Source organism: Poecilia reticulata, chromosome 17 (genome assembly GCF_904066995.2).
Source record: "Poecilia reticulata chromosome 17, P_reticulata-male-v2, whole genome shotgun sequence".
Lineage (NCBI taxonomy): Eukaryota > Metazoa > Chordata > Actinopteri > Cyprinodontiformes > Poeciliidae > Poecilia > Poecilia reticulata.
This window is the reverse complement of record NC_088846.1, coordinates 29288696-29316426: the sequence shown is the minus strand read 5'-3', so window position 1 is coordinate 29316426 and position 27731 is coordinate 29288696. Positions and strand designations below refer to the sequence as shown.

The 27731-nt window shown below is 40.9% G+C and overlaps 1 protein-coding gene and 1 long non-coding RNA gene across 3 annotated transcripts; both read right to left on the bottom strand.

The window, feature by feature from the left end:
* Positions 1–771: 771 nt before the first annotated feature.
* Positions 772–27400, bottom strand: marchf11 (membrane-associated ring finger (C3HC4) 11). Its single transcript, XM_008434786.3, has 4 exons — positions 26458–27400; positions 4799–4954; positions 3979–4171; positions 772–3493 (listed from the first exon to the last, which is right to left on the bottom strand). The coding sequence occupies exons 1-4, from the start codon at positions 26818–26820 to the stop codon at positions 3171–3173; spliced, it is 1035 nt and encodes a 344-aa protein (XP_008433008.1). The 5' UTR covers positions 26821–27400; the 3' UTR covers positions 772–3170.
* On the bottom strand, positions 10595–19109 carry LOC145547930 (uncharacterized). Of its 2 annotated transcripts, none has more exons than XR_014084213.1 (2): positions 18652–19109; positions 10595–10800 (listed from the first exon to the last, which is right to left on the bottom strand). It is a non-coding gene; the product is annotated as an uncharacterized LOC145547930 (long non-coding RNA). The 2 variants fall into 2 exon arrangements; XR_014084214.1 differs by having other exon boundaries at positions 18655–19109.
* Positions 27401–27731: the final 331 nt, after the last annotated feature.

Sequence of the window (27731 nt, the reverse complement as noted above, 5' to 3'; positions counted from 1 at the left end):
CGTAGCTCCGCCGGGGTTGCTAGGTAACGGGCAGGACCTGCTGATTTGTGACGTTCCAGATGTTTTTGAAACGGCTCGTTTTTTTAAATTTTTTTTAAAGCTTTTGGTTTGTTTTGAGAAGCAGCTGAATCCCAAATGGAAGAACAAACGTGCAGAATTCAGCATGTTTTTGCTAAGTTCTTGATTTAGGACATTCTTTGATGAAGTAAACTAAGCATGTTTACAGAATATTAACTTAGTCCGGAGATGGGAGCAGTTTTGTCTCCATGTTGGCTGTGTGTTCTTCATTGGACTGGATGAAAACGTGAAGTGAAAAAGTTTCTCCTTACAAATTTTTTCAGTTTTTTTTTCTTTCAAAAAAAAAAAAAAAAAAAAAAAACATCTGACGAACATATCCAGATAAAAAAAAAATCAGTTTTAAAATGAAAAATACTAAACAAACTCACCTGGAATGAGTGGACATTTGTTCCCTTTACCTGTTAAATCATGAATAAGTTAAATTACCTGAAGTTTGTCTTATGCCCTGATCTCAGCTTCACTGATCACATCAGTCTGACATGAAGCAGGCTAAAAACAAACAGCCGGGTTAAAACTATTCTGCAAGGAAAAGTGGAGCAGTTTTCTCAAATTTTCCAGGATTTTTTTTTTTTTTTTAAGTAAAATGCAAACTTTTTAGCATCAGAAATAATCAGTGGAAATAATCTGGATCGTTTTGATCGGATCTGGTTCTCCATGTTTTCCATCTCACAGTTTAAAGAAAGTAACTCACTCTGTGTGTACAAACATTCTTTATACATTACAACCAGGTTACATACAAAGGAAACAAATACAGTCACATTCAAGTCATATCTGTGCTGCACAATGAGACGTTAATATTCAGCCTCTTAAGGCACCAAAAGAACCAAAATGATCCAAAATCCCCCAGAACCAGAAACCCAGCGCCCCCAAACGTCTCATTTATCCCATTTATTTATGTCAACTGAGCGTTGCTATAGCAGCACATCCCAGCCAATGAAGGAAAACAGTGACATAAATTAAAATCGACACCATCCTGACGTCAGTTTGTGCTCATTGAAGCCATCTCAGCTCCTGAATCTCATCCTTCTTCTTTTGTTTAAACCGTTTGTTTCTGATCCTGATCCAGTTCGGTCTGCACATGTTCTCCAGCCTGTCTCTAGTGGCCATCTGCAGTATTGCACCGAGGGTTTGGCGGGAATGAAATTCAGCTTCCCGCATATTTGATTTTGGATCATTTCTTCTGGGTTTAAAAAAAAAAAAACTAAACTGAAAAACCATCTAAGATCTCTTAGTTATCTTTGATTCCATACAGAAAACGTCTCAATTGTTACTAAGATGGATTCAAGTTTTGTTTTTGGTGTTCGGATGGAAGAGAGGTTATGATGAAGAGAGATTCAGATTCTCTGTCAGGACATAAATAAACTAAACTATTCCTCATCAGGCTGTGAAATGATGTAAACCTGACCTCCAGTACACAGATGAACTCATCAGAAGCAGCAGCTTCAACAGTCTGTGAAAGCAGGAGTTTATCACCTTTACGTCTGGATCACACAGGCGTGTTAAGAGTTATGAGGTCGTTTCCTAAATGTTTCAGGTTCGGAGGGAAATATTACGTTAATAAATCATCTAAGGCAGCTGCTAATCATCCCAGGAGCCAAAAATATTCACAGAAACTTTCAGCTAGCAGGATGAAAGTTAAAGTTCATGAAAGGATAATTTTAAAAAACACTGGGCAAAATGAGCCTTAAAGGGGCGGTTTTATGCAAAATGGACGTTTTTTAGCCTGACATCATGCTGTAACTTTCTTCTCTCATTGAAAACAAACCTGAAGTGTTGCTTTGACTCTTTCGCGCATGTTTGAGAAATCCTTTAATCTCCATGGCAACCATTCAGTGTGCCTAAAACCCTCACATTTTTTCGTCTTTTCCCACAAACCTCCTGGGAGCTTCCCCACTCTGCTCCTCCAGACTAGCGGTAGCAGCTGTTAGCAAACACCTGGTTGGACGGTTATAAACAGCATAATGGAGGAGCGTTGCTGTGATGAAGCCCTGAAGACGCAGTGCTGGAAGGAGTAAGAGGTTCTTAAAGAGACAGAGGCCCAATTTCAAGGTGTTAAATTGCGAATTCAGCATTTTCATAAGAACTGAAGGTAACATAGCTACATGATTGTGCTCTAAAATGGCACCATGAGCCTGGAAAACACGATACCGCCACTTTAAGACTTCAGGAACAACGTTGATCGAACAGTAAGTTATGATGTTTGGACCTGGAATATTAGCACAAAACATCTCATACCAACTGTCGAGCACGGTGGAGGAAGAATGATGATATGGGATTGTTTAGGAGCTGCTGAGTCAACCATGACTCCTCTGTGTAACAAAGTATTAAAGCGTCAAATGAGAGGCCATTTATCCGACAGCTGAAACCGTCAGTAGGACAAAAATCCTAAAAAAAACAGCAATAAAAGTGTTGCAGTGGCCTAGTCAAAGACCAAACTCCAAATTGTGCCTTTTCAAATCTGAGCAAAATAAACATTTTTATTACATCCTGACAGGTGAAACCCAGGAACCAAAACAGGAAGTCGTTTCCTCAGAGAAGAACAAATAATGAGTTTCTGGTGTGACGTCATTCTGCTCACAGTGCTTAAAGTCCGAATCCCTCTGACAAAACTTCTTGGCACTAAACTTTTTCAACCTTTTTCATTTAAATCCTAAAGAACCAACATGACTTTAGGACAGTTGGACTCAAATGACCTTCCTGATGCGGCGTCAAAGCGTTAAAGTACCAGAGAACCCGGATGTAACACAACAGTTTGGTCTTAGATGCTACCATGTAAACTGTTCATGACGGATGAGAGGGTTACGTCACAGTGCCAACCGAACACATCCGTCCTTATCTGGCTGAGGTTGGTTTGGGGACCGGCCCCGGAGGCAAACACCAAGCCCAACTCATCGGAAACACCGGAAAAGCAGCAACCAATAAAAGCAGGAACGTTCAGACGACAGTTTCACCTGCCGAGGCCTAGGCTGACGTCACGCGGATGAACGGTCAGGCCGACGTCACGCGGATGAACGTTCAGGCCGACGTCACGCGGATGAACGGTCAGGCCGACGTCACGATGAACGTTCAGGTAAAGTTTCACCTGTCGAGGCTCAGACCGACGTCACGCGGATGACCACCTCCCCCGAGTCGGCGTCCTGGCTCAGACTGTTTCCGGGCACCAGCCCGGGGCAGAACGGGGCCAGACAGAGGCAGGTCCACGGCCGTGACCCGAGCTGGGTGGGGTGCAGCGGCCCGCTGGGCCCGAGGGTTGCCAGGGGCAACCAGAGCGTCCTGGGGCCCAGCGAGGAGTGGCCGGTGCTCGTCTCCTCCATGTCCTTGGCCTTGTCGTAACTCTGGACGTCCCAGTGGAGGTTCACGGCCCGCCAGCGCATGAACACGTTGTACACTGCTGCCCCCTCGTGGACAATTAGGCCTGTTGCAACGACAGGAAATCACAATAAATAAATGTTTGCTTTGAGGGCCACGTTACTACTGATTAGGGCCAAAAAATAAAAATACAATCACAACATAAATCATACATTTATGAGAATAAAGATGTATATGAATTTATTCTCACAGTATTTCAACTTTATTCTCAAAATATTATCACTCAAATCTCGTATTATTTTGACTTTAGTCTCATACCAGTTTATTCTCATAATTATTTAAATTATCACTAAAATTCTATTGTGGAAATGTAATTATTTTCTTTAAATGACCAGGTACACACAGGAAACCATTAGACTTTTATTTTGTAATTAATCTCTTCCTGTTTTCCAGTGATATAAATGTGGAACAGAATCTAATGAAGAGAGTTTATCCGCCGTCATCCGGGTCATGCTAACCACATTAATGCATTCAAATCTAACCAATGATTTCATGAAAATGGTCCAGTCATTCCTGGGCGTGCGGACGGACCTACGCAGACCAGGTCCATGAAGCCGTACATGCCGTAGCAGATCTGGAAGAGGACGTCCCGGCGCTGCCAGACGGCCTGCGGGCTGAGAGCCGACCAGAGCAGCCAGGAGATGCTGGCCACCAGGAAGAGGGAGCCGAGGAACACGGCGATGATCTGCACCTTCTCCACCAGCGTGATGGTGATGGGCTGCCACTGAGGGCGCAGCGCACACACACAACGTCAAGTCTCTGACATTAATTCATCTGTACTGGAAATAAAACTTGTTTTTTAATGTATTTTATTGGGGTTTTATTTGATGTAGCAACAAAAAGCAGTGAGGCAGAAGGAAAACGATGCATTAAAAGTAAAACTGCTTAAACCTCCTGAATGACGTCCAGCTGGCTTCAGAGATTAACCACCTAATTAATAAACATAATTCACTTATATGGGAGAATTAAGAGTTGTTCTATTTACACTCTGAAAAACCTGCTAATATGTGTCGTTTCATGACTTATACTCTTATTTATTTTATTGAATTTCACAACTTTATGTAATCAAGAATACAAAAACAACAGATCCCAGATCAACATGGAGCACTAATATCTACATGAAAACACACATAACACAGACTTTTATCTTTTATAATTTAATCACTGCTCAGTTAATATCAGCTCAAACTATTAAGACTTTCACTTTAGGACCTGAAAAGACAATTTATGTGTAAATTAGTCAGGATGTTTAATTCGGTGATGCTGACAAACCGTTTCATCATTTCATTTACACAACCTGCATGGAGCTTTAAGCTGCAGCTCCGTGTTTCTGCAGAAACTTCTTGTTTACCTGCCACGGCGTCTTCATGTTGATGGCGATGACCTGGAAGCGGTAGCAGCAGAGCTCACAGGTCCAGCAGCCGCGTTCACTGATCCACTTCAGCAGACACTGCTGGTGGGTGTAGCGGACCGAGCCGTCACAGCGGCACGGGTTCAACAGGTCACCCTGCGACACACACACACACACACACACACACACAGGCTAATTAACAGGGAAGCAAAGTCCACCTTAAGGTGTGTTTATCACACAACAACACAGAAACATGGCGGCATCATCCAGGAATTATTGTCAACTGGATGAAATTATGAATAAATCTAAAAACCAAACGGTTCTAGTCCAAAACATTCAGGTGTTTTCTAGAAATCTGGAGAAGAAGAAGAAGAGTTTATTTTATCATCACGGTGAGTCTGAGCACAGACCAACATAATGACTTTATGATTAAAATTAAAGTTGAATAAATTCAGAACCAAGACATAATCTGGCAGAGAATCTGGGAGATAATCTGGAGAAAGAAAAACTTTGGGGCAAAAGTCACAACTTCAAATGTTACAAGGAGATACAACAAAATGAACTTTTCATTACCATGGTAGCAAAGCTGCGCTAAGCTAACAGCTATTTCATTCAAAGACTTCTGAACTTGTTAGTTTTCAATTTAATCCCACAGGATGTAAATCTGACAGAAACATTTTCACATCACAATAACCTCAGTGTTCAATCAGCATCATTCTGAATTGTTCAGTTTCTATTCATTAAAAGGTATTTTCTGTCAAATTTGGCATAATTACAAAATTTGGGTTAAGTTTCAGCAACAGAAAGAAAAAGCATCTCACTGGGTGATAATCTGGGTGATAATCTGGTGGCTCCACAATGTCTGCTCCTGTTTTCATCCAAACTTTTTATGCTTTGTCCTCTAAAGTGATGAAGCTCCAAACTAATCTGTTATTGCAGCAAAACAAACATTTGATTATAAAAACCAAAAGACTCTTCAGACTCATTTTATGGCTCTAGATCAGTTCTTAACCTTTTTTGAGGTACCGAACCCCCCAGTTACATATGCGCATTCACCGAACCTTTCTTACACCCCGGTATTCTGATTTAGTAATGTAATTATATTAGCTGTGTTACCACCCCCACGCCACTAGAGGCAGTACCAACCCCGAATAGATGCGACTAAGGAGCAGATTTAGACTATAGAATTTGATAAAAACTGAGTTTTGCTGAAGTAAATAAACACAAAAGTTCAAATTCATGCTGAGAGTGGAGCTCCTTCGATCAGGGCTCCTCCGCAGCACTGATTGGCTAAGCAATGTAACGTGATCCTCTGATTGGCTAAGCAATGTAACGTGATCCTCTGATTGGCTCAGCAATGTAACGTGATCCTCTGATTGGCTCAGCAATGTAACGTGATCCTCTGATTGGCTCAGCAATGTAACGTGATCCTCTGATTGGCTCAGCAATGTAACGTGATCCTCTGATTGGCTCAGCAATGTAACGTGATCCTCTGATTGGCTCAGCAATGTAACGTGATCCTCTGATTGGCTCAGCAATGTAACGTGATCCTCTGATTGGCTCAGCAATGTAACGTGATCCTCTGATTGGCTCAGCAATGTAACGTGATCCTCTGCAGCAAGTGATGGCAAAGCGGGGCGTCATCACGACTTTACACAAGTGTGTTTTTACCTCCGCGGTCGGCAGAGGCTCCGCCGAACCCCTGCGGTTCGATCCAACCCAGGTTAAGAACCACTGCTTTAGAGTCAAACTTTGGAGAAAATGTTTAGATTTTCCTCATCGGTGATTTATCGGTGATTTAGCGGCTGATTGATGACGGTGCTTTGAGGTGAATCCAGCAGCCAAAAGCCAAACAGTGAAGTGAAAAGCTGCAGAGTTCAGGGCTCATCAGGCTTTGGGTTAGCAGAGTTTTACAGTTTCACCTGGTTAGATTCTCTAAGCGCGGACAAAGAGCCGTTACATCATCGCTTTCTGATCAGAAACTGAATGTATAAATGATTCAAGCAACTATTGTTTCCAGTTGCTGCAGGTCTGAAGGCAGGAAAACAAGGCTGAGTGAAATCTGGAATAAATGAACAATAACCTGTTTTCTCAGACTGCAGCAGCTCGTGTCAGGAAGTTCCTCTTTTCAGGAAACAAACCTGATTCCTTCCATGTTTAATCCTCACTGCTGTCATGGAAGCAGGATCAAATATCTGCATCGATCAAAGTTACAGTTTTTTGTGTATTATTTTGCGCCTCCAGTCCCTGTGGCAACTTCAATAAGCTTCAGAATCAGAGAGAAACTGTCTGCTTTCCCATCGATTACCCAGGATTAATCCTCCGCTCGTTTCCGTGATCCGGCTTTTCCCATCGTTAAGAAATCCTTTGTTTTCCAGCCTCGGCTCGCCTCCTTTCTCCCCCAGCAGGTGATCCATCAAAGCAAACCCATAACTTGTCCACCAAGAGGGCCGAAAATCAATGATCATTTCTCAAAGCTGCAGCCGGACGCAGCCTGGCATCAATCATCACAGCTGTTATCTATTTATGTTCCTTCCTGGAGGTTTTTCCAGCGCAGAAGTTCCTGCAGGCCCGACCCGCAGGCCGGCCGTGTCCGGCATGTTAACAGGACATTAAGGTCAGCGGTCAGAGAGCTCGTTTTTCATCTGGTCTTATTAACCTTGTGGGTTGAAACGACCTCAGACGGTTTCGGTTCCGGCTGGTCAGGCTGCCATGCAGGAGGGTTTGATGAAAACTCGTGTTTTTGATAAGAAACTAAAGATCCCAGAGACCCGAGTTTATTTATGATCCTGACTGAAAGCAGGTAAAGTGATCAAAACCACTAAACAAACTCAAACAAATCCTCAACTACTTTAGTGATCGATTAATCGTTAACTTCAGGAAGGCAAATTCAAAAAAGTAATTTGCTGGTCAAACACACTGAGAGCAGTAATTAAGACAAAACTGCACAAAAATATATAAAACTTTGTGAACATGTTTCACCCAGAGCTTCAGGTGGAAGTTTGATCTCCACCTGATTTAAATACGGTAAAAAATAATCAGCTGTTCTGACGTTAAGTCGAGCAGAAATGGATCAACTTTTCACATTTTGGCGTTTAAACGTTGAGTTTAAACATCAAGATTTCCTTTAATATAAATGATCAATAGCTCATTAAAGAAATGCATTTTAGGCAATAAAATGTTTATTGTTTAAAAAAAATAAATAAAAACGATTAAGTTAAATAACTGAAATACTTTATTTTCATCTTTTATTGTATAAAAAAGGCTGAAGTGGTTAAATGAAGAATCTGCAGATTATGACAATTCTTTTTGTCCAATAAATCATTTAATCGGTAGATTAATCAGTTACGAAAATAATCTTAAGTTCACCATGTCAAACTTATTGTTTTATTCTTGGATCATACAGGACGGTGAGCAGTAATAAAGACGATATAATTACTGCTAATATCGTCTTTATTAGCAGTAATAAAGACGATATCAGATATGCTAACATATGATACATGTTGGGTTTGACTGAATATAACTTTCTGTCATTATAATGTCATTAATGCACAACTCCAACAGATAACAATAAATAAATAACAATAAACCAACAAAGTTTTAGCAACTTTTTAAGTTTTTGATGCAAAATGCAACATGTATGACAGACAGACGTCCAACGTCTGGACAGATGAAACCTGGTTGCGATCATTTTATTCAGTCAGCGCAGTGAAAGTTGATTAGGACAGGAGGGCCGACGTTGTTACTAAGCAACGCAACGTGGTTTCAAACAAGAAGCAGATTATCATAAATACATTTTTTTATTTCTTACGAAATAATCAAAATATAGATTTTTTTTTTAGTGGTTTTAAAACTGCTTGCTACATATTTAACGTTAGCGACTAACGACGACGGCGGTATCTCCTGCGTCTACGGCGATATGAGCCGCTGCTGCGTCTCCTACGCCTGTAGTACCGCCTCCTCCTACGTCTGTAGGAGGAGCGTCGTCTGCGACGTCGCCTACGTGCCATGGTAACAATGCTGCGCTACGCTAAGAACTGTTATTCAAGGACCTTTGAAGTAACAGCCTGTGATGTCATCGATGACATCACAACCATTGATATCATCATAGACATCAATGGATCAATGTCATCATAGACCTCAATGGATGTGATGTCATCGATGACATCACAGGCTGTTACTTCAGAGGTCCTTGAATAGCACAGCTGTTAGCGTAGCACAGCATTGTTACCATGGCACGTAGGCGACGTCGCAGACGACGCTCCTCCTACAGGCGTAGGAGGAGGCGGTACTACAGGCGTAGGAGACGCAGAAGCGGCTACTATCGCCGTAGACGCAGGAGATACCGCCGTCGTCGTTATTACTAGTCGCTCACGTTGACCATGTAGCAAGCATTTAGAAAAGCACTAAAAAAATCATAAAACAATTTTAAAAATGTCTATAGATGAATTTATGCCGTATTATAATGTGTGTAAGCTGTACATATACGTATATGTAAGCTGTACATATACGTATATGTACAGTGGCTTACCAAAGTTTTCATAGCCCCTGAATTTTTCCATATTTGTTCACATTATAAGCACAAACATGAACATTTTCATTGGATTTTTATGTGAAAGGTCAACAACACAACATGATGATAGTCAATCATGAAGCAGGAAGAAAATTATACCTGATCAAAGTGAAAAACTTAAAACATGCAAATGTATTCAGCCCCGTTTTCTGAGTGCAACCAGTTGCCTGATGATTGCTGAAGACTGCCTGGAGTCCAGCTGTGTGGAATCTAATCTAATCTAATCTAATCTAATCTAATCTAATCTAATCTAATCTAATCTAATCTAATCTAATCTCAGTAGAAATCCAGCTGCTGTGTGACGCCTCAGATTATTGGGAGCAAACAGCATCATGAGGAGCGCAGCAGGCAGGTCAGGGAGAAGCAGGTTTAGGATATATAAAGATTTCCTCAGCTTCTGGACCTATCATCCAGAAACTGAACTGTAAACCCACCAAGAGGAGGCCTGGTTAATCTGTAGCGGGCCGGATTTGGCCCCCGGGCCTTCAGTTTGACCCATGTGCTCTCTGGTTAGCGGGACTAACTTTTTAATGTCATGCTATAATGCTATTCCCTCATTTAAACCTTAACTGAAGTATGTTTTTGATTCTTTCACGCATGTTGGGGAAATCCTTTAATCTCCACGGCAACCATTCAGCTGTGCAAAACACCTGGGTGGCCGTAGATCCCACCCAGGTGTTTTGCACAGCTGGATAGATTTCACCCAGCTGAGATAAGCTGGAAGGTGGAAACACCTGGGTGGACGTAGCCCCGCCTTCGAGGACGGAGCTCCTCCTCAGAGCTGCAGCCTCCACTCTGCTCCTTCAGACTAGCCACCAGCAATTAGCAAACATCTGCTGAACTCGTTATAGGAGCTACGGCTCAGAGAAATGCTGGTAAAAAAGGGTTAAAAGAGCAGCCATGATGGGATGACTTCCTGGAGCTCAAGATTTAAAGAGACAGAGGCCCAATTGCAAGGCATTAAATTATTAAGTCAAATTTCTTTTAGGGCTTATTTGATATCTACAACAACTGATGGTGTCAGTTATACTTTCAATAAAATGGCACTATGTGCCTCTTTAAAACATTTTAAAGACACAGATGACATCATCTGTAATCCTTCTTAGATCATCCTGTATGATCTAAGAAGGTAGATGATGTCATCTGACCTGACCTGTTTAAAAAATGATTAAAAACACTGAAAGTACAACCTCCAGTGTTTTAATCATTTTTTATTTCTTAAACATTATTTTTTATCATTTTTTCGTGGTTTTTCAATGCTTGCTACATGGTCAACGTGAGCGACTAGTAATAACGACGACGGCGGTATCTCCTGCGTCTACGGCGATAGTAGCCGCTTCTGCGTCTCCTTCGCCTGTAGTACCGCCTCCTCCTACGCCTGTAGGAGGAGCGTCGTCTGCGACGTCGCCTACGTGCCATGGTAACAATGCTGTGCTACGCTAACAGCTGTGCTATTCAAGGACCTCTGAAGTAACTGCCTGTGATGTCATCGATGACATCACATCTATTTATGACCATCACAGACCAATTGTCACTGATGACGTCATTAGTGACAGTTGGCCTGTGATGTCACAGAGGGCGTAATCGGTGACAGTTGGTCTGTGATGTCATCATCAATGGCCACATGGACGTGATGTCATCGATGACGTGCTCTTTTACACATCTATCCGGAATAGATGTGATGTCATCGATGACATCACAGGGTGCTACTTCGAAAGTCCTTGAATAAAGGACCACGTAGCTTAACGCAGGGTTGCAACCTTGGGAAACTATTCGCATTATGGATTAAGGATTCGCATTTTGGATTAAGGATTCGCATTTTGGATTTTGGATTCGCATTATGGATTAAGGATTCGCATTATGGATTTTGGATTCACATTTTGGATTTTGGATTCGCATTTTGGATGAAGGATTCGCATTATGGATGAAGAATTCGCATTATGGATGAAGAATTCGCATTATGGAGGAAGGATTCGCATTATGGATTTTGGATTCGCATTTTGGATGAAGGATTCGCATTTTGGATTTTGGATTCGCATTATGGATGAAGGATTCGCATTATGGATTTTGGATTCACATTTTGGATGAAGGATTCGCATTTTGGATTTTGGATTCGCATTTTGGATTTTGGATTCGCATTTTGGATTTTGGATTCGCATTTTGGATTAAGGATTCGCATTATGGATGAAGGATTCGCATTTTGGATTTTGGATTCGCATTTTGGATGAAGGATTCGCATTTTGGATTTTGGATTCGCATTATGGATGAAGGATTCGCATTTTGGATTAAGGATTCGCATTTTGGATTTTGGATTCGCATTTTGGATTTTGGATTCGCATTATGGATTAAGGATTCGCATTTTGGATTTTGGATTCGCATTTTGGATTTTGGATTCGCATTTTGGATGAAGGATTCGCATTATGGATGAAGGATTCGCATTATGGATGAAGGATTCGCATTATGGATGAAGAATTCGCATTATGGATGAAGGATTCGCATTATGGATGAAGAATTCGCATTATGGAGGAAGGATTCGCATTATGGATTTTGGATTCGCATTTTGGATGAAGGATTCGCATTTTGGATTTTGGATTCGCATTTTGGATGAAGGATTCGCATTATGGATGAAGAATTCGCATTTTGGATGAAGGATTCGCATTTTGGATGAAGGATTCGCATTATGGATGAAGAATTCGCATTATGGATGAAGAATTCGCATTATGGAGGAAGGATTCGCATTATGGATTTTGGATTCGCATTTTTGATGAAGGATTCGCATTTTGGATTTTGGATTCGCATTATGGATGAAGGATTCGCATTATGGATTTTGGATTCACATTTTGGATGAAGGATTCGCATTTTGGATTTTGGATTCGCATTTTGGATTTTGGATTCGCATTTTGGATTTTGGATTCGCATTTTGGATTAAGGATTCGCATTTTGGATGAAGGATTCGCATTTTGGATTTTGGATTCGCATTTTGGATGAAGGATTCGCATTTTGGATTTTGGATTCGCATTATGGATGAAGGATTCGCATTTTGGATTAAGGATTCGCATTTTGGATTTTGGATTCGCATTTTGGATTTTGGATTCGCATTATGGATTAAGGATTCGCATTTTGGATTTTGGATTCGCATTTTGGATTTTGGATTCGCATTTTGGATGAAGGATTCGCATTATGGATGAAGGATTCGCATTATGGATGAAGGATTCGCATTATGGATGAAGAATTCGCATTATGGATGAAGGATTCGCATTATGGATGAAGAATTCGCATTATGGAGGAAGGATTCGCATTATGGATTTTGGATTCGCATTTTGGATGAAGGATTCGCATTTTGGATTTTGGATTCGCATTATGGATGAAGGATTCGCATTATGGATTTTGGATTCGCATTTTGGATGAAGGATTCGCATTTTGGATTTTGGATTCGCATTTTGGATTTTGGATTCGCATTTTGGATTTTGGATTCGCATTTTGGATTAAGGATTCGCATTATGGATGAAGGATTCGCATTTTGGATTTTGGATTCGCATTTTGGATGAAGGATTCGCATTTTGGATTTTGGATTCGCATTATGGATGAAGGATTCGCATTTTGGATTAAGGATTCGCATTTTGGATTTTGGATTCGCATTTTGGATTTTGGATTCGCATTATGGATTAAGGATTCGCATTATGGATGAAGGATTTGCATTTTGGATTAAGGATTCGCATTTTGGATTTTGGATTCGCATTTTGGATTTTGGATTCGCATTTTGGATTTTGGATTCGCATTATGAATGAAGGATTCGCATTATGGATTAAGGATTCGCATTATGGATGAAGGATTCGCATTTTGGATGAAGGATTCGCATTTTGGATTAAGGATTCGCATTATGGATTTTGGATTCGCATTTTGGATGAAGGATTCGCATTATGGATTTTGGATTCACATTTTGGATGAAGGATTCGCATTTTGGATTAAGGATTTGCATTTTGGATGAAGGATTCGCATTTTGGATTTTGGATTCGCATTTTGGATGAAGGATTCGCATTTTGGATGAAGGATTCGCATTTTGGATGAAGGATTCGCATTATGGATTTTGGATTCGCATTTTGGATGAAGGATTCGCATTTTGGATTTTGGATTCGCATTTTGGATGAAGGATTCGCATTTTGGATTAAGGATTTGCATTTTGGATTAAGGATTCGCATTATGGATTTTGGATTCGCATTTTGGATGAAGGATTCACATTTTGGATTTTGGATTCGCATTTTGGATGAAGGATTCGCATTTTGGATTAAGGATTCGCAATTTGGATTCGCATTATGGATGAAGGATTCGCAATTTGGATTAAGGATTCGCATTTTGGATTTTGGATTCGCATTATGGATTAAGGATTCGCATTTTGGATTTTGGATTCGCATTTTGGATTAAGGATTCGCATTTTGGATTAAGGATTCGCATTTTGGATTTTGGATTCGCATTATGGATTAAGGATTCGCATTTTGGATTTTGGATTCGCATTTTGGATTAAGGATTCGCATTTTGGATTTTGGATTCGCATTTTGGATGAAGGATTCGCATTATGGATGAAGGATTCGCATTATGGATGAAGGATTCGCATTATGGATTTTGGATTCGCATTATGGATGAAGGATTCGCATTATGGATGAAGGATTCGCATTATGGATGAAGAATTCGCATTATGGATGAAGGATTTGCATTTTGGATGAAGGATTCGCATTTTGGATTTTGGATTCGCATTTTGGATGAAGGATTCGCATTATGGATGAAGGATTCGCATTTTGGATTTTGGATTCGCATTTTGGATGAAGGATTCGCATTATGGATGAAGGATTCGCATTATGGATGAAGAATTCGCATTATGGATTTTGGATTCGCATTATGGATGAAGGATTCGCATTATGGATGAAGGATTCGCATTATGGATGAAGAATTCGCATTTTGGATGAAGGATTCGCATTATGGATTTTGGATTCACATTTTGGATGAAGGATTTGCATTTTGGATGAAGGATTCGCATTTTGGATTTTGGATTCGCATTTTGGATGAAGGATTCGCATTATGGATGAAGGATTCGCATTATGGATGAAGAATTCGCATTATGGATGAAGGATTCGCATTATGGATTTTGGATTCGCATTTTGGATGAAGGATTCGCATTTTGGATTTTGGATTCGCATTATGGATGAAGGATTCGCATTATGGATTTTGGATTCACATTTTGGATGAAGGATTCGCATTTTGGATTAAGGATTTGCATTTTGGATTAAGGATTCGCATTTTGGATTCGCATTTTGGATTCGCATTTTGGATTTTGGATTCGCATTTTGGATTTTGGATTCGCATTATGGATGAAGGATTCGCATTATGGATTTTGGATTCGCATTTTGGATGAAGGATTCGCATTTTGGATTTTGGATTCGCATTTTGGATGAAGGATTCGCATTTTGGATTAAGGATTTGCATTTTGGATTAAGGATTCGAATTATGGATTTTGGATTCGCATTTTGGATGAAGGATTCACATTTTGGATTTTGGATTCGCATTTTGGATGAAGGATTCGCATTTTGGATTAAGGATTTGCATTTTGGATTAAGGATTCGCAATTTGGATTCGCATTATGGATGAAGGATTCGCATTATGGATGAAGGATTCGCAATTTGGATTAAGGATTCGCATTTTGGATTTTGGATTCGCATTATGGATTAAGGATTTGCATTTTGGATTTTGGATTCGCATTTTGGATTAAGGATTCGCATTTTGGATTTTGGATTCGCATTTTGGATGAAGGATTCGCATTATGGATGAAGGATTCGCATTATGGATGAAGAATTCGCATTATGGATTTTGGATTCGCATTATGGATTTTGGATTCACATTTTGGATGAAGGATTCGCATTTTGGATTAAGGATTTGCATTTTGGATTTTGGATTCGCATTTTGGATGAAGGATTCGCATTTTGGATGAAGGATTCGCATTATGGATTTTGGATTCGCATTTTGGATGAAGGATTCGCATTTTGGATGAAGGATTCGCATTATGGATTTTGGATTCGCATTTTGGATGAAGGATTCGCATTTTGGATTTTGGATTCGCATTTTGGATGAAGGATTCGCATTTTGGATTAAGGATTTGCATTTTGGATTAAGGATTCGCATTATGGATTTTGGATTCGCATTTTGGATGAAGGATTCACATTTTGGATTTTGGATTCGCATTTTGGATGAAGGATTCGCATTTTGGATTAAGGATTTGCATTTTGGATTAAGGATTCGCAATTTGGATTTTGGATTCGCATTTTGGATGAAGGATTCGCATTTTGGATTAAGGATTTGCATTTTGGATTAAGGATTCGCAATTTGGATTTTGGATTCGCATTTTGGATGAAGGATTCGCATTTTGGATGAAGGATTCGCATTATGGATGAAGGATTCGCAATTTGGATTAAGGATTCGCATTTTGGATTTTGGATTCGCATTATGGATTAAGGATTCGCATTTTGGATTTTGGATTCGCATTTTGGATTAAGGATTCGCATTTTGGATTTTGGATTCGCATTATGGATGAAGGATTCGCATTATGGATGAAGAATTCGCATTATGGATGAAGGATTCGCATTATGGATGAAGAATTCGCATTATGGATGAAGGATTCGCATTATGGATTTTGGATTCGCATTATGGATTAAGGATTCGCATTTTGGATTAAGGATTCGCATTTTGGATTTTGGATTCGCATTATGGATTAAGGATTCGCATTTTGGATGAAGGATTCGCATTTTGGATGAAGGATTCGCATTTTGGATTAAGGATTTGCATTTTGGATTAAGGATTCGCAATTTGGATTCGCATTATGGATGAAGGATTCGCATTATGGATGAAGGATTCGCATTTTGGATTAAGGATTCGCATTTTGGATTTTGGATTCGCATTATGGATTAAGGATTCGCATTTTGGATTAAGGATTCGCATTTTGGATTAAGGATTCGCATTTTGGATGAAGGATTCGCATTATGGATAAAGGATTCGCATTATGGATTTTGGATTCGCATTATGGATTAAGGATTCGCATTTTGGATTTTGGATTCGCATTTTGGATTAAGGATTCGCATTTTGGATGAAGGATTCGCATTATGGATAAAGGATTCGCGTTATGGATGAAGGATTCGCATTTTGGATGAAGGATTCGCATTTTGGATTCGCATTATGGATTAAGGATTCGCATTTTGGATTTTGGATTCGCATTATGGATGAAGGATTCGCATTATGGATGAAGGATTCACATTTTGGATGAAGGATTCGCATTTTGGATGAAGGATTCGCATTTTGGATTCGCATTATGGATTAAGGATTCGCATTTTGGATGAAGGATTCGCATTTTGGATGAAGGATTCGCATTTTGGATGAAGGATTCGCATTTTGGATGAAGGATTTGCATTTTGGATTCGCATTATGGATTAAGGATTCGCATTTTGGATTTTGGATTCGCATTATGGATGAAGGATTCGCATTATGGATGAAGGATTCACATTTTGGATGAAGGATTCGCATTTTGGATTCGCATTATGGATTAAGGATTCGCATTTTGGATTCGCATTATGGATTAAGGATTCGCATTTTGGATGAAGGATTCGCATTATGGATGAAGGATTCGCATTTTGGATGAAGGATTCGCATTTTGGATGAAGGATTCGCATTATGGATTTTGGATTCGCATTATGGATGAAGGATTCGCATTATGGATTTGCATTGTGGATTCGCAGAGGTGTGACCAAGTCACCGTGTTGCAAGTCTCAAATAAGTCTCAAGTCTCTGTCCTCAAGTTCAAGTCAAGTCTCAAGTCAGGAACCTTTAATTTCAAGTCATTTCCAGTCGTTTTTATTTTTTATTTTTTATATAATTTGCAATTATACATAAAATTCAAATAATGGACCATTTGTTCTTTTTAAAATCTGTATTCATCTCAAATGATAGAACATGTGCAGCTGAACACAAAGTATAAAAAACATTTATAAATTGGACCTCTTTATTGCGCAGTTCTGTTAAACTTGATGTTCAATTTAAAAAGTTTTCAAAAAATGAAATAAGTATATATGAAGTTATCTCAAGTAAACTCAGGAAGGTCTGGTGCATTTATTTTTCTGCTTTTATTTCTAAGTATGTTAGTTTCAGTCCTCCGTAAATATGGGCCAGATATTCTAAACACAACATTTATTTGGGACAGTCACTGTATTTGGTCTGTTTTAACAAATAAACCACATGAAAAAATCTAAATCATTGCAAATAAAGTGGAGTGGTTTTGAATTTGGATGTGATGGTAAAATAAATATCTGTCAGGCCAAGTGGGTTAAATCTACAGCCAATTTCACATCAATATTGATAAAAACATGTCAGAATCACTAAACACAAAATAATGAGCTCATTATTTTATGTCTTACTCAGTTAACTATCCCACTTAGTGTTATATTCAGGGTCAGTCAGATTGTACAATTTTTATTTTTACAGAAATTTTTGAAAGATGGCCAAAAAAAACTGGATTTTTTTTTTTATTTGTTTTTCCAGCAAAGCTACTTGGAAATGGGTTCTGTGGACAGTCAGTCAGAGCATTAAGTCAAAAACAGTTGATTTAATGCTCTGACTGCAGTAAACAATATAATTTCCCAATATAATGTCTTCAAATACACCAACCATCCTTAGATGATACTGGACCGGGTCATCATCATGATGGACAGAGAGACTCTGTTCCCTGAGTTCAGGTCCATTTATGTATATAAAGACATCAATGGATGTGATGTCATTGATGACATCACACCCATTGATTTATATAAAGACATCAATGGGTGTGATGCCATCAATGACTATAAAGACATCAGTGGATGTGATGTCATCGATGACATCACACATAAAGACATCAGTGATGTCATCGGTGCCTCTTCCTTTTTTCGCTGACTGGGAAACCATCATCCTGGATTGGTGGAGCCTCCATGACAGCTGGGATGTTTTCTTCTCACCCCGTGATGCGGTGCAGAAAATTCATTTTATTCTCTACCCAGAATGCATCCGTGGCTCTACTGTAAACAGTTTAAAATCTACTGATATTTTCTGAATGAACCCGCACACACACAGTTCGCTGAAAACGGGGGCCGTGAAAGCGCGGCGCTATACAGCAATCTTCTGTATAGCGGCACAGAAGATTGCTTAAATTGTTTAAATGGGGACTTTAGATGCTTACGGGCACCCGTCCTTTTTTGTTGCCCGTAATAACGACGACGGCGGTATCTCCTGCGTCTACGGCGATAGTAGCCGCTTCTGCGTCTCCTTCGCCTGTAGTACCGCCTCCTCCTACGCCTGTAGGAGGAGCGTCGTCTGCATTGGCGGCTCCTACTGAAGCTGGATCAACGTCTAGACAGCTGAGATGTTGCTTCGTCTCTTCCGTGGATTGGAGACTTTGAGTTTTTCTAGGACAACGGGAGGACCGCCGTCTGTGGTGGTTTTATCCGGCATCGTAAATTGAACTGAATGAATTGTTTTATGATTTTTTTTAGTGCTTTTCTAAATGCTTGCTACATGGTCAACGTGAGCGACTAGTAATAACGACGACGGCGGTATCTCCTGCGTCTACGGCGATAGTAGCCGCTTCTGCGTCTCCTACGCCTGTAGTACCGCCTCCTCCTACGCCTGTAGGAGGAGCGTCGTCTGCGACGTCGCCTACGTGCCATGGTAACAATGCTGTGCTACGCTAACAGCTGTGCTATTCAAGGACCTCTGAAGTAACTGCCTGTGATGTCATCGATGACGTCACATCCATTGACGTCTATGATGACATCAGACCTGATGTATGGGTGCCTCTTCCTTTTTCATCTGAATGTAATTCAGCTGTTTAAAGTGAAAGTCGGAACCATTTCTGTGTTTATCCTCATTTGTCCTCATGACGAGTTGAGGATAATTACGAAATTAAATAAAAACATTTTTCGTAACCTAAACATCAAACTTATGTTTTTATTCAGAAATCTGTGTTGAATAAAATATTCTTTCCCATAATTTGGCAGTTAGAGAATCCAGCTTGGGTTGCAAGCACCTGCACAAAATCTGTTTTCAACTATTACCACAAACTTTACCTCAGGACTTTGACTAGGCCATGCTAACCAATATGCCTTGAGCTCAAGAAATTCCATATAACCTTGACCAGATTTTCTTCTCATCTTGCCCATCAACTCTGACCTGTTCCTCTGTTTATGCTGACAGAACCCACAGCATGACACAGCCACCACCATGCATGTAAACGTGTTTAAGCTGATTCACTCCTTTGTGTTTATCCATCACATAAAACAGACTGAGGTCTGTGGTTGTCATGAGGAAACGTTATGGAGGTTTGAAACGTTGTGGAGGTATGAAACGTTATGAAACGTTATGGAGGTCTGAAACGTTATGGAGGTCTGAAACGTTATGGAGGTCTGAAACGTTATGGAGGTATGAAACGTTATGGAGGTCTGAAACGTTATGGAGGTCTGAAACGTTATGAAACGTTATGAAACGTTATGGAGGTCTGAAACGTTATGGAGGTCTGAAACGTTATGGAGGTCTGAAACGTTATGAAACGTTATGGAGGTCTGAAACTTTATGGAGGTCTGAAACGTTATGAAACGTTATGGAGGTCTGAAACGTTATGGAGGTCTGAAACGTTATGAAACGTTATGGAGGTCTGAAACGTTATGGAGGTATGAAACGTTATGGAGGTCTGAAACGTTATGGAGGTATGAAACGTTATGGAGGTCTGAAACGTTATGGAGGTATGAAACGTTATGAAACGTTATGGAGGTCTGAAACGTTATGGAGGTCTGAAACGTTATGGAGGTATGAAACGTTATGAAACGTTATGGAGGTCTGAAACGTTATGAAACGTTATGGAGGTCTGAAACGTTATGGAGGTCTGAAACGTTATGAAGGTCTGAAACGTTATGGAGGTCTGAAACGTTATGAAACTTTATGGAGGTCTGAAACGTTATGGAGGTATGAAACGTTATGGAGGTCTGAAACGTTATGGAGGTATGAAACGTTATGGAGGTCTGAAACGTTATGGAGGTATGAAACGTTATGGAGGTATGAAACGTTATGGAGGTCTGAAACGTTATGGAGGTCTGAAACGTTATGAAACGTTATGGAGGTCTGAAACGTTATGGAGGTCTGAAACGTTATGAAACGTTATGGAGGTCTGAAACGTTATGGAGGTCTGAAACGTTATGAAACGTTATGGAGGTCTGAAACGTTATGAAGGTCTGAAACGTTATGGAGGTCTGAAACGTTATGAAACGTTATGGAGGTCTGAAACGTTATGGAGGTCTGAAACGTTATGGAGGTCTGAAACGTTATGGAGGTATGAAACGTTATGGAGGTCTGAAACGTTATGGAGGTCTGACACGTTATGGAGGTCTGAAACGTTATGGAGGTATGAAACGTTATGGAGGTCTGAAACGTTATGGAGGTATGAAACGTTATGAAACGTTATGGAGGTCTGAAACGTTATGGAGGTATGAAACGTTATGAAACGTTATGGAGGTCTGAAACGTTATGGAGGTATGAAACGTTATGAAACGTTATGGAGGTCTGAAACGTTATGGAGGTATGAAACGTTATGGAGGTATGAAACGTTATGGAGGTCTGAAACGTTATGGAGGTATGAAACGTTATGGAGGTATGAAACGTTATGAAGGTCTGAAACGTTATGGAGGTATGAAACGTTATGAAACGTTATGGAGGTCTGAAACGTTATGGAGGTATGAAACGTTATGAAACGTTATGGAGGTCTGAAACGTTATGGAGGTATGAAACGTTATGGAGGTATGAAACGTTATGAAACGTTATGGAGGTATGAAACGTTATGGAGGTATGAAACGTTATGAAACGTTATGGAGGTCTGAAACGTTATGGAGGTATGAAACGTTATGAAACGTTATGGAGGTCTGAAACGTTATGGAGGTCTGAAACGTTATGGAGGTATGAAACGTTATGGAGGTATGAAACGTTATGAAGGTCTGAAACGTTATGGAGGTCTGAAACGTTATGAAACGTTATGGAGGTCTGAAACGTTATGGAGGTATGAAACGTTATGGAGGTATGAAACGTTATGAAGGTCTGAAACGTTATGGAGGTCTGAAACTTTATGAAACTTTATGAAACTTTATGAAACGTTATGGAGGTCTGAAACGTTATGGAGGTCTGAAACTTTATGGAGGTATGAAACGTTATGAAGGTATAAAATGTTATCGAGGTATGAAACGTTATGGAGGTATGAAACGTTATGGAGGTCTGAAACGTTATGGAGGTCTGAAACGTTATGGAGGTATGAAACGTTATGAAGGTATAAAATGTTATGGAGGTATGAAACGTTATGGAGGTATGAAACGTTATGGAGGTCTGAAACGTTATGGAGGTCTGAAACGTTATGGAGGTATGAAACGTTATGAAGGTATGAAATGTTATGGAGGTCTGAAACGTTATGGAGGTCTGAAACGTTATGGAGGTATGAAACGTTATGAAACGTTATGGAGGTCTGAAACGTTATGGAGGTATGAAACGTTATGGAGGTCTGAAACGTTATGGAGGTATGAAACGTTATGGAGGTATGAAACGTTATGGAGGTCTGAAACGTTTTGGAGGTCTGAAACGTTATGGAGGTATGAAACGTTATGAAACGTTATGGAGGTCTGAAACGTTATGGAGGTCTGAAACGTTATGGAGGTATGAAACGTTATGAAACGTTATGGAGGTCTGAAACGTTATGGAGGTCTGAAACGTTATGGAGGTATGAAACGTTATGGAGGTCTGAAACGTTAAGGAGGTATGAAACGTTATGAAACGTTATGGAGGTCTGAAACGTTTTGGAGGTCTGAAACGTTATGAAACGTTATGGAGGTCTGAAACGTTATGAAGGTCTGAAACGTTATGGAGGTATGAAACGTTATGAAACGTTATGGAGGTCTGAAACGTTATGAAGGTCTGAAACGTTATGGAGGTATGAAACGTTATGAAACGTTATGGAGGTCTGAAACGTTTTGGAGGTATGAAACGTTATGGAGGTCTGAAACGTTTTGGAGGTCTGAAACGTTATGAAGGTCTGAAACGTTATGAAGGTCTGAAACGTTATGGAGGTCTGAAACGTTATGGAGGTATGAAACGTTATGGAGGTATGAAACGTTATGGAGGTCTGAAACGTTATGGAGGTATGAAACGTTATGAAACGTTATGGAGGTCTGAAACGTTTTGGAGGTCTGAAACGTTATGAAACGTTATGGAGGTCTGAAACGTTTTGGAGGTCTGAAACGTTATGAAACGTTATGGAGGTCTGAAACGTTATGAAGGTCTGAAACGTTATGAAGGTCTGAAACGTTATGGAGGTATGAAACGTTATGGAGGTATGAAACGTTATGGAGGTATGAAACGTTATGGAGGTATGAAACGTTATGGAGGTCTGAAACGTTATGGAGGTATGAAACGTTATGAAACGTTATGGAGGTCTGAAACGTTATGAAGGTCTGAAACGTTATGGAGGTCTGAAACGTTATGGAGGTCTGAAACGTTATGAAACGTTATGGAGGTCTGAAACGTTTTGGAGGTCTGAAACGTTATGAAACGTTATGGAGGTCTGAAACGTTATGAAGGTCTGAAACGTTATGAAGGTCTGAAACGTTATGGAGGTCTGAAACGTTATGGAGGTATGAAACGTTATGAAACGTTATGGAGGTCTGAAACGTTATGAAGGTCTGAAACGTTATGAAGGTCTGAAACGTTATGGAGGTCTGAAACGTTATGGAGGTATGAAACGTTATGGAGGTATGAAACGTTATGGAGGTCTGAAACGTTATGAAACGTTATGGAGGTCTGAAACGTTATGGAGGTCTGAAACGTTATGGAGGTATGAAACGTTATGGAGGTCTGAAACGTTATGGAGGTCTGAAACGTTATGGAGGTATGAAACGTTATGGAGGTCTGAAACGTTATGGAGGTATGAAACGTTATGGAGGTATGAAACGTTATGGAGGTATGAAACGTTATGAAACGTTATGGAGGTATGAAACGTTATGGAGGTCTGAAACGTTATGGAGGTATGAAACGTTATGGAAGTATGAAACGTTATGGAGGTATGAAACGTTATGGAGGTATGAAACGTTATGAAACGTTATGGAGGTATGAAACGTTATGGAGGTATGAAACGTTATGGAGGAATGAAACGTTATGGAGGAATGAAACGTTATGAAATGTTATGGAGGTCTGAAACGTTATGGAGGTCTGAAACGTTATGGAGGTATGAAACGTTATGGAGGTATGAAACGTTATGAAACGTTATGGAGGTATGAAACGTTATGGAGGTCTGAAACGTTATGGAGGTCTGAAACGTTATGGAGGTCTGAAACGTTATGGAGGTATGAAACGTTATGGAGGTATGAAACGTTATGAAACGTTATGGAGGTATGAAACGTTATGGAGGTATGAAACGTTATGGAGGTCTGAAACGTTATGGAGGAATGAAACGTTATGAAATGTTATGGAGGTCTGAAACGTTATGGAGGTCTGAAACGTTATGGAGGTATGAAACGTTATGGAGGTATGAAACTTTATGAAACTTTATGAAACGTTATGAAACGTTATGAAGGTATGAAATGTTATGGAGGTCTGAAACGTTATGGAGGTCTGAAACGTTGTGGAGGTATGAAACGTTATGAAACGTTATGAAGGTATGAAATGTTATGGAGGTCTGAAACGTTATGGAGGTCTGAAACGTTATGGAGGTCTGAAACGTTATGAAGGTCTGAAACGTTATGGAGGTCTGAAACTTTATGAAACTTTATGAAACGTTATGAAACGTTATGAAACGTTATGGAGGTCTGAAACGTTATGGAGGTATGAAACGTTATGGAGGTCTGAAACGTTATGGAGGTATGAAACGTTATGGAGGTATGAAACTTTATGAAACTTTATGAAACGTTATGAAACGTTATGAAGGTATGAAATGTTATGGAGGTCTGAAACGTTATGGAGGTCTGAAACGTTATGGAGGTCTGAAACGTTATGGAGGTCTGAAACTTTATGAAACTTTATGAAACTTTATGAAACGTTATGGAGGTCTGAAACTTTATGGAGGTATGAAACGTTATGAAACGTTATGGAGGTCTGAAACGTTATGAAGGTATGAAATGTTATGGAGGTATGAAACGTTATGAAGGTATGAAATGTTATGGAGGTATGAAACGTTATGGAGGTCTGAAACGTTATGGAGGTATGAAACGTTATGGAGGTCTGAAACGTTATGGAGGTCTGAAACGTTATGGAGGTCTGAAACGTTATGGAGGTCTGAAACGTTATGGAGGTATGAAACGTTATGGAGGTATGAAACGTTATGGAGGTCTGAAACGTTATGGAGGTATGAAACGTTATGGAGGTCTGAAACGTTATGGAGGTCTGAAACGTTATGGAGGTCTGAAACGTTATGGAGGTCTGAAACGTTATGGAGGTCTGAAACGTTATGGAGGTCTGAAACGTTATGGAGGTCTGAAACGTTATGGAGGTCTGAAACGTCGACGGATCGTCAGAAACTCTAAATGTCTGGAATCAATTAAAAACTCTTAAAAAGTTCATTTTATCACAAAAGATGAAATATTGGCTTTTACTGACAGTAATGTTGCATTTTAATGAATAGATAAAATGTTTCTCAGAGGTGGAAGCTTTAATTCCTCAAACTGATCTGATGATGCAACTTTAGGCAGCAGAAAAAGTCAAACTGTGGATTTGATCAGTTTTTAAAAAGCAGATAACTGAGCTTCTCCCAGCCTCCAGGCTGTGCTTCACAGCAGCCATGAGTCTGGACCCGGAGGCGGAGTGATTAGATTTGATCTGCTAACAGGCTGGAGCCCACGTTGGGAGGACAGGATGTCCACTTAGGCGCTTGCTGCCCGTTCTCCTGCTTCCCTTCAGCTCTGGCAGCGATGAATCGTCCTCATCAGGACGCTGCTGTCACAGGCCTGCAGCGTCTCAGGTTTCAGCCTGGACTGACGGTCCATTTGTCCTCCACGTCCACGTCTGTCCATCCGCTTTCAGGAAGACGGGCAGACAAATTGGTGCGTCACTTTGGGATGAGATTTTATGTTTGGGTCGCTGTCCTGCACCTCTGAGGTGACAGATACCCAGCAGCTCAGGGTTTTACAACACTTTTTATGACTTTATCACTTATTTTGATAATCTGCACCCGAGTTTATCATTCTGATAAATCAAAATGTTAATGAGAATTTTATCCTGATGGACGATAAACGATATGATAAAAGCCCGTCCCTAATGTTACGTCACACAAAGTGAAACAATCCAGAAAGTTAGGACAACTTTCATGAGGCTCCGTAAACGATGCACTAAATAAATGTTTAATCTTACCGCAAACCACCTCCTGCACATTTTAATTTATTTTGCATTTCATTCATTTTAATAATTTTTTAAGATTTATTCCTGATGTAAAAATAAAAATACAGAACTCAGTGATTCTATACAGTTATACTGATGTACATGTCTAGAACAACAGCTGAAGAAAATATGATGTGATCTCTAGATGTATAGATCTGTACAGGATAGATGCATAGATCTATAAATGTATAAATATTTCGAATATTTCTATACCTAGGTATAGATATGCATGTATGGAAACGTCTTACTTTGTATATAGAGAAATATCTAGAGTTGCTATCTTTGCCATCTCATTGTGTATAGTAACAATAAATTCAATTATCCTTTTATAATTTATAAAATAACGTTTTCACCGAGCTGCTGCGGTAACTCGGGGAGGTCAGAGGTCACTTCAGGCAGGTTCCGTTAAACAGACTTCCAGCTGTGCATGTTTGGGTTCGTGTTCTGGTTCCTGCTCTGATCTGATCTCCAGCAGCACGAGCTGCTGCCGTCAGCCAATCACAGGGCAGCATGCTCACCTTCAGCCCTACTTCACCACTAACAGAACCGCAGTTTGTGATCTGATCGGGTCGAGCTGGTGACAGATGTGCGAACAGAACCATCAGACCTAGTAGAACCAGCAGCCTACCTGTTCGGCTCCCTGGAAGCAGATCCTGCAGCTCGGGGTCGGGATGCACGTCTCGCTGCTGCAGGTTGAAGGCATCGCCCGCGTTTTGCCACATCTGCCCCCCACCGCCCCCTCCTCGCTGGAAGTATTGCCCCCGTTTTCCTCCCCGCTGATTTTCTCGGCGTCAGCCGCAGGCGCGCGGCCCTCTGCCTCCTCTTCCTCCTCCTCATCCTCTCCGGGCTGCGGCTCCTCCTCGCCGTCGGGCTGCGGACGTCCTTGGGAGCCGAGCGGGTCGCTCTCCTCCCAGGTGAGGCGCTGCTTGGCGGCCGGAGCTCCCGCCGCCTCCCCGCACGCCGGTCCCGCATCTCCCTCCTCTGCGCTCATAATAAAATGCAAAGTCAAAATAAAATTGCATCGATGCCTCCACCACCTCCTCCTCCTCCACCTCCTCCTCCTTCTCCTCCTCCTCCTCCCCGTCCTCTACTGCGACGCAGGGACGCGCTGAAAGCCGGCTCGGTTCGGTTCCGCTACAGCTCGGTCCGCTCGCAGAGCTGCACATCAGCAGCCGGAAGCTCCCGCTGCTGGAACCGCCTGATGCGCTCCGGAGAGCCGCGGAGGGGCTCCATGTTCCTCCTCTTCCTCCTCCTCCTCGGAGCAGAAGCGGGGAAATGAAAACCTGAATGGACCTCCTGCCCGTCCGGCTCCTCCTCACCAGCAGGAGCAAAGTTCTCTGAAGATCCCTGCGCGCTCAGGAAGCAGCAAACAGCATTTCTCCACGGAAATGACCAATCAATCACATTATTATTCCATTAATATGATGGAGGAGGCGAGTTTCCAGAGGCAACCAGAGCTGAGAGCCGCTTCATGATCCCAGCAGCAGCAGCAGCATCAGCAGCAGCTGCAGCATCAGGACCAGCAGGAAGAGGCTCCAGGTCACCGGGCTGCCACAGAGAATATGGAATGTGTTGAGACGTGGCGACCCGCTGCACTCCTCCTCTTCCTCCCCCTGGTCTTAAAGGAATCACCTGCAGGCGCGCAGATATCATCATCATCATCATCATCAGGAGCGGCTGCTCAGACCTCAAAACAAACCAGCTTTCATCCAGCGGGGGAGAAAAGACCCGAATAATTAACTACAGAGTCATTCATGGCCATAACTTCAGGAGTTTCTGGAAGTTATTGGAAGTGACTGTGTTTTGATAAAAATAGGTAAACCTACAGGGGCGCTGCCCTAGAGGGGGCGCCAGAAAATGGCAAAATGTAGTGAGCATTTTCTGCATGTGAATGATGACATC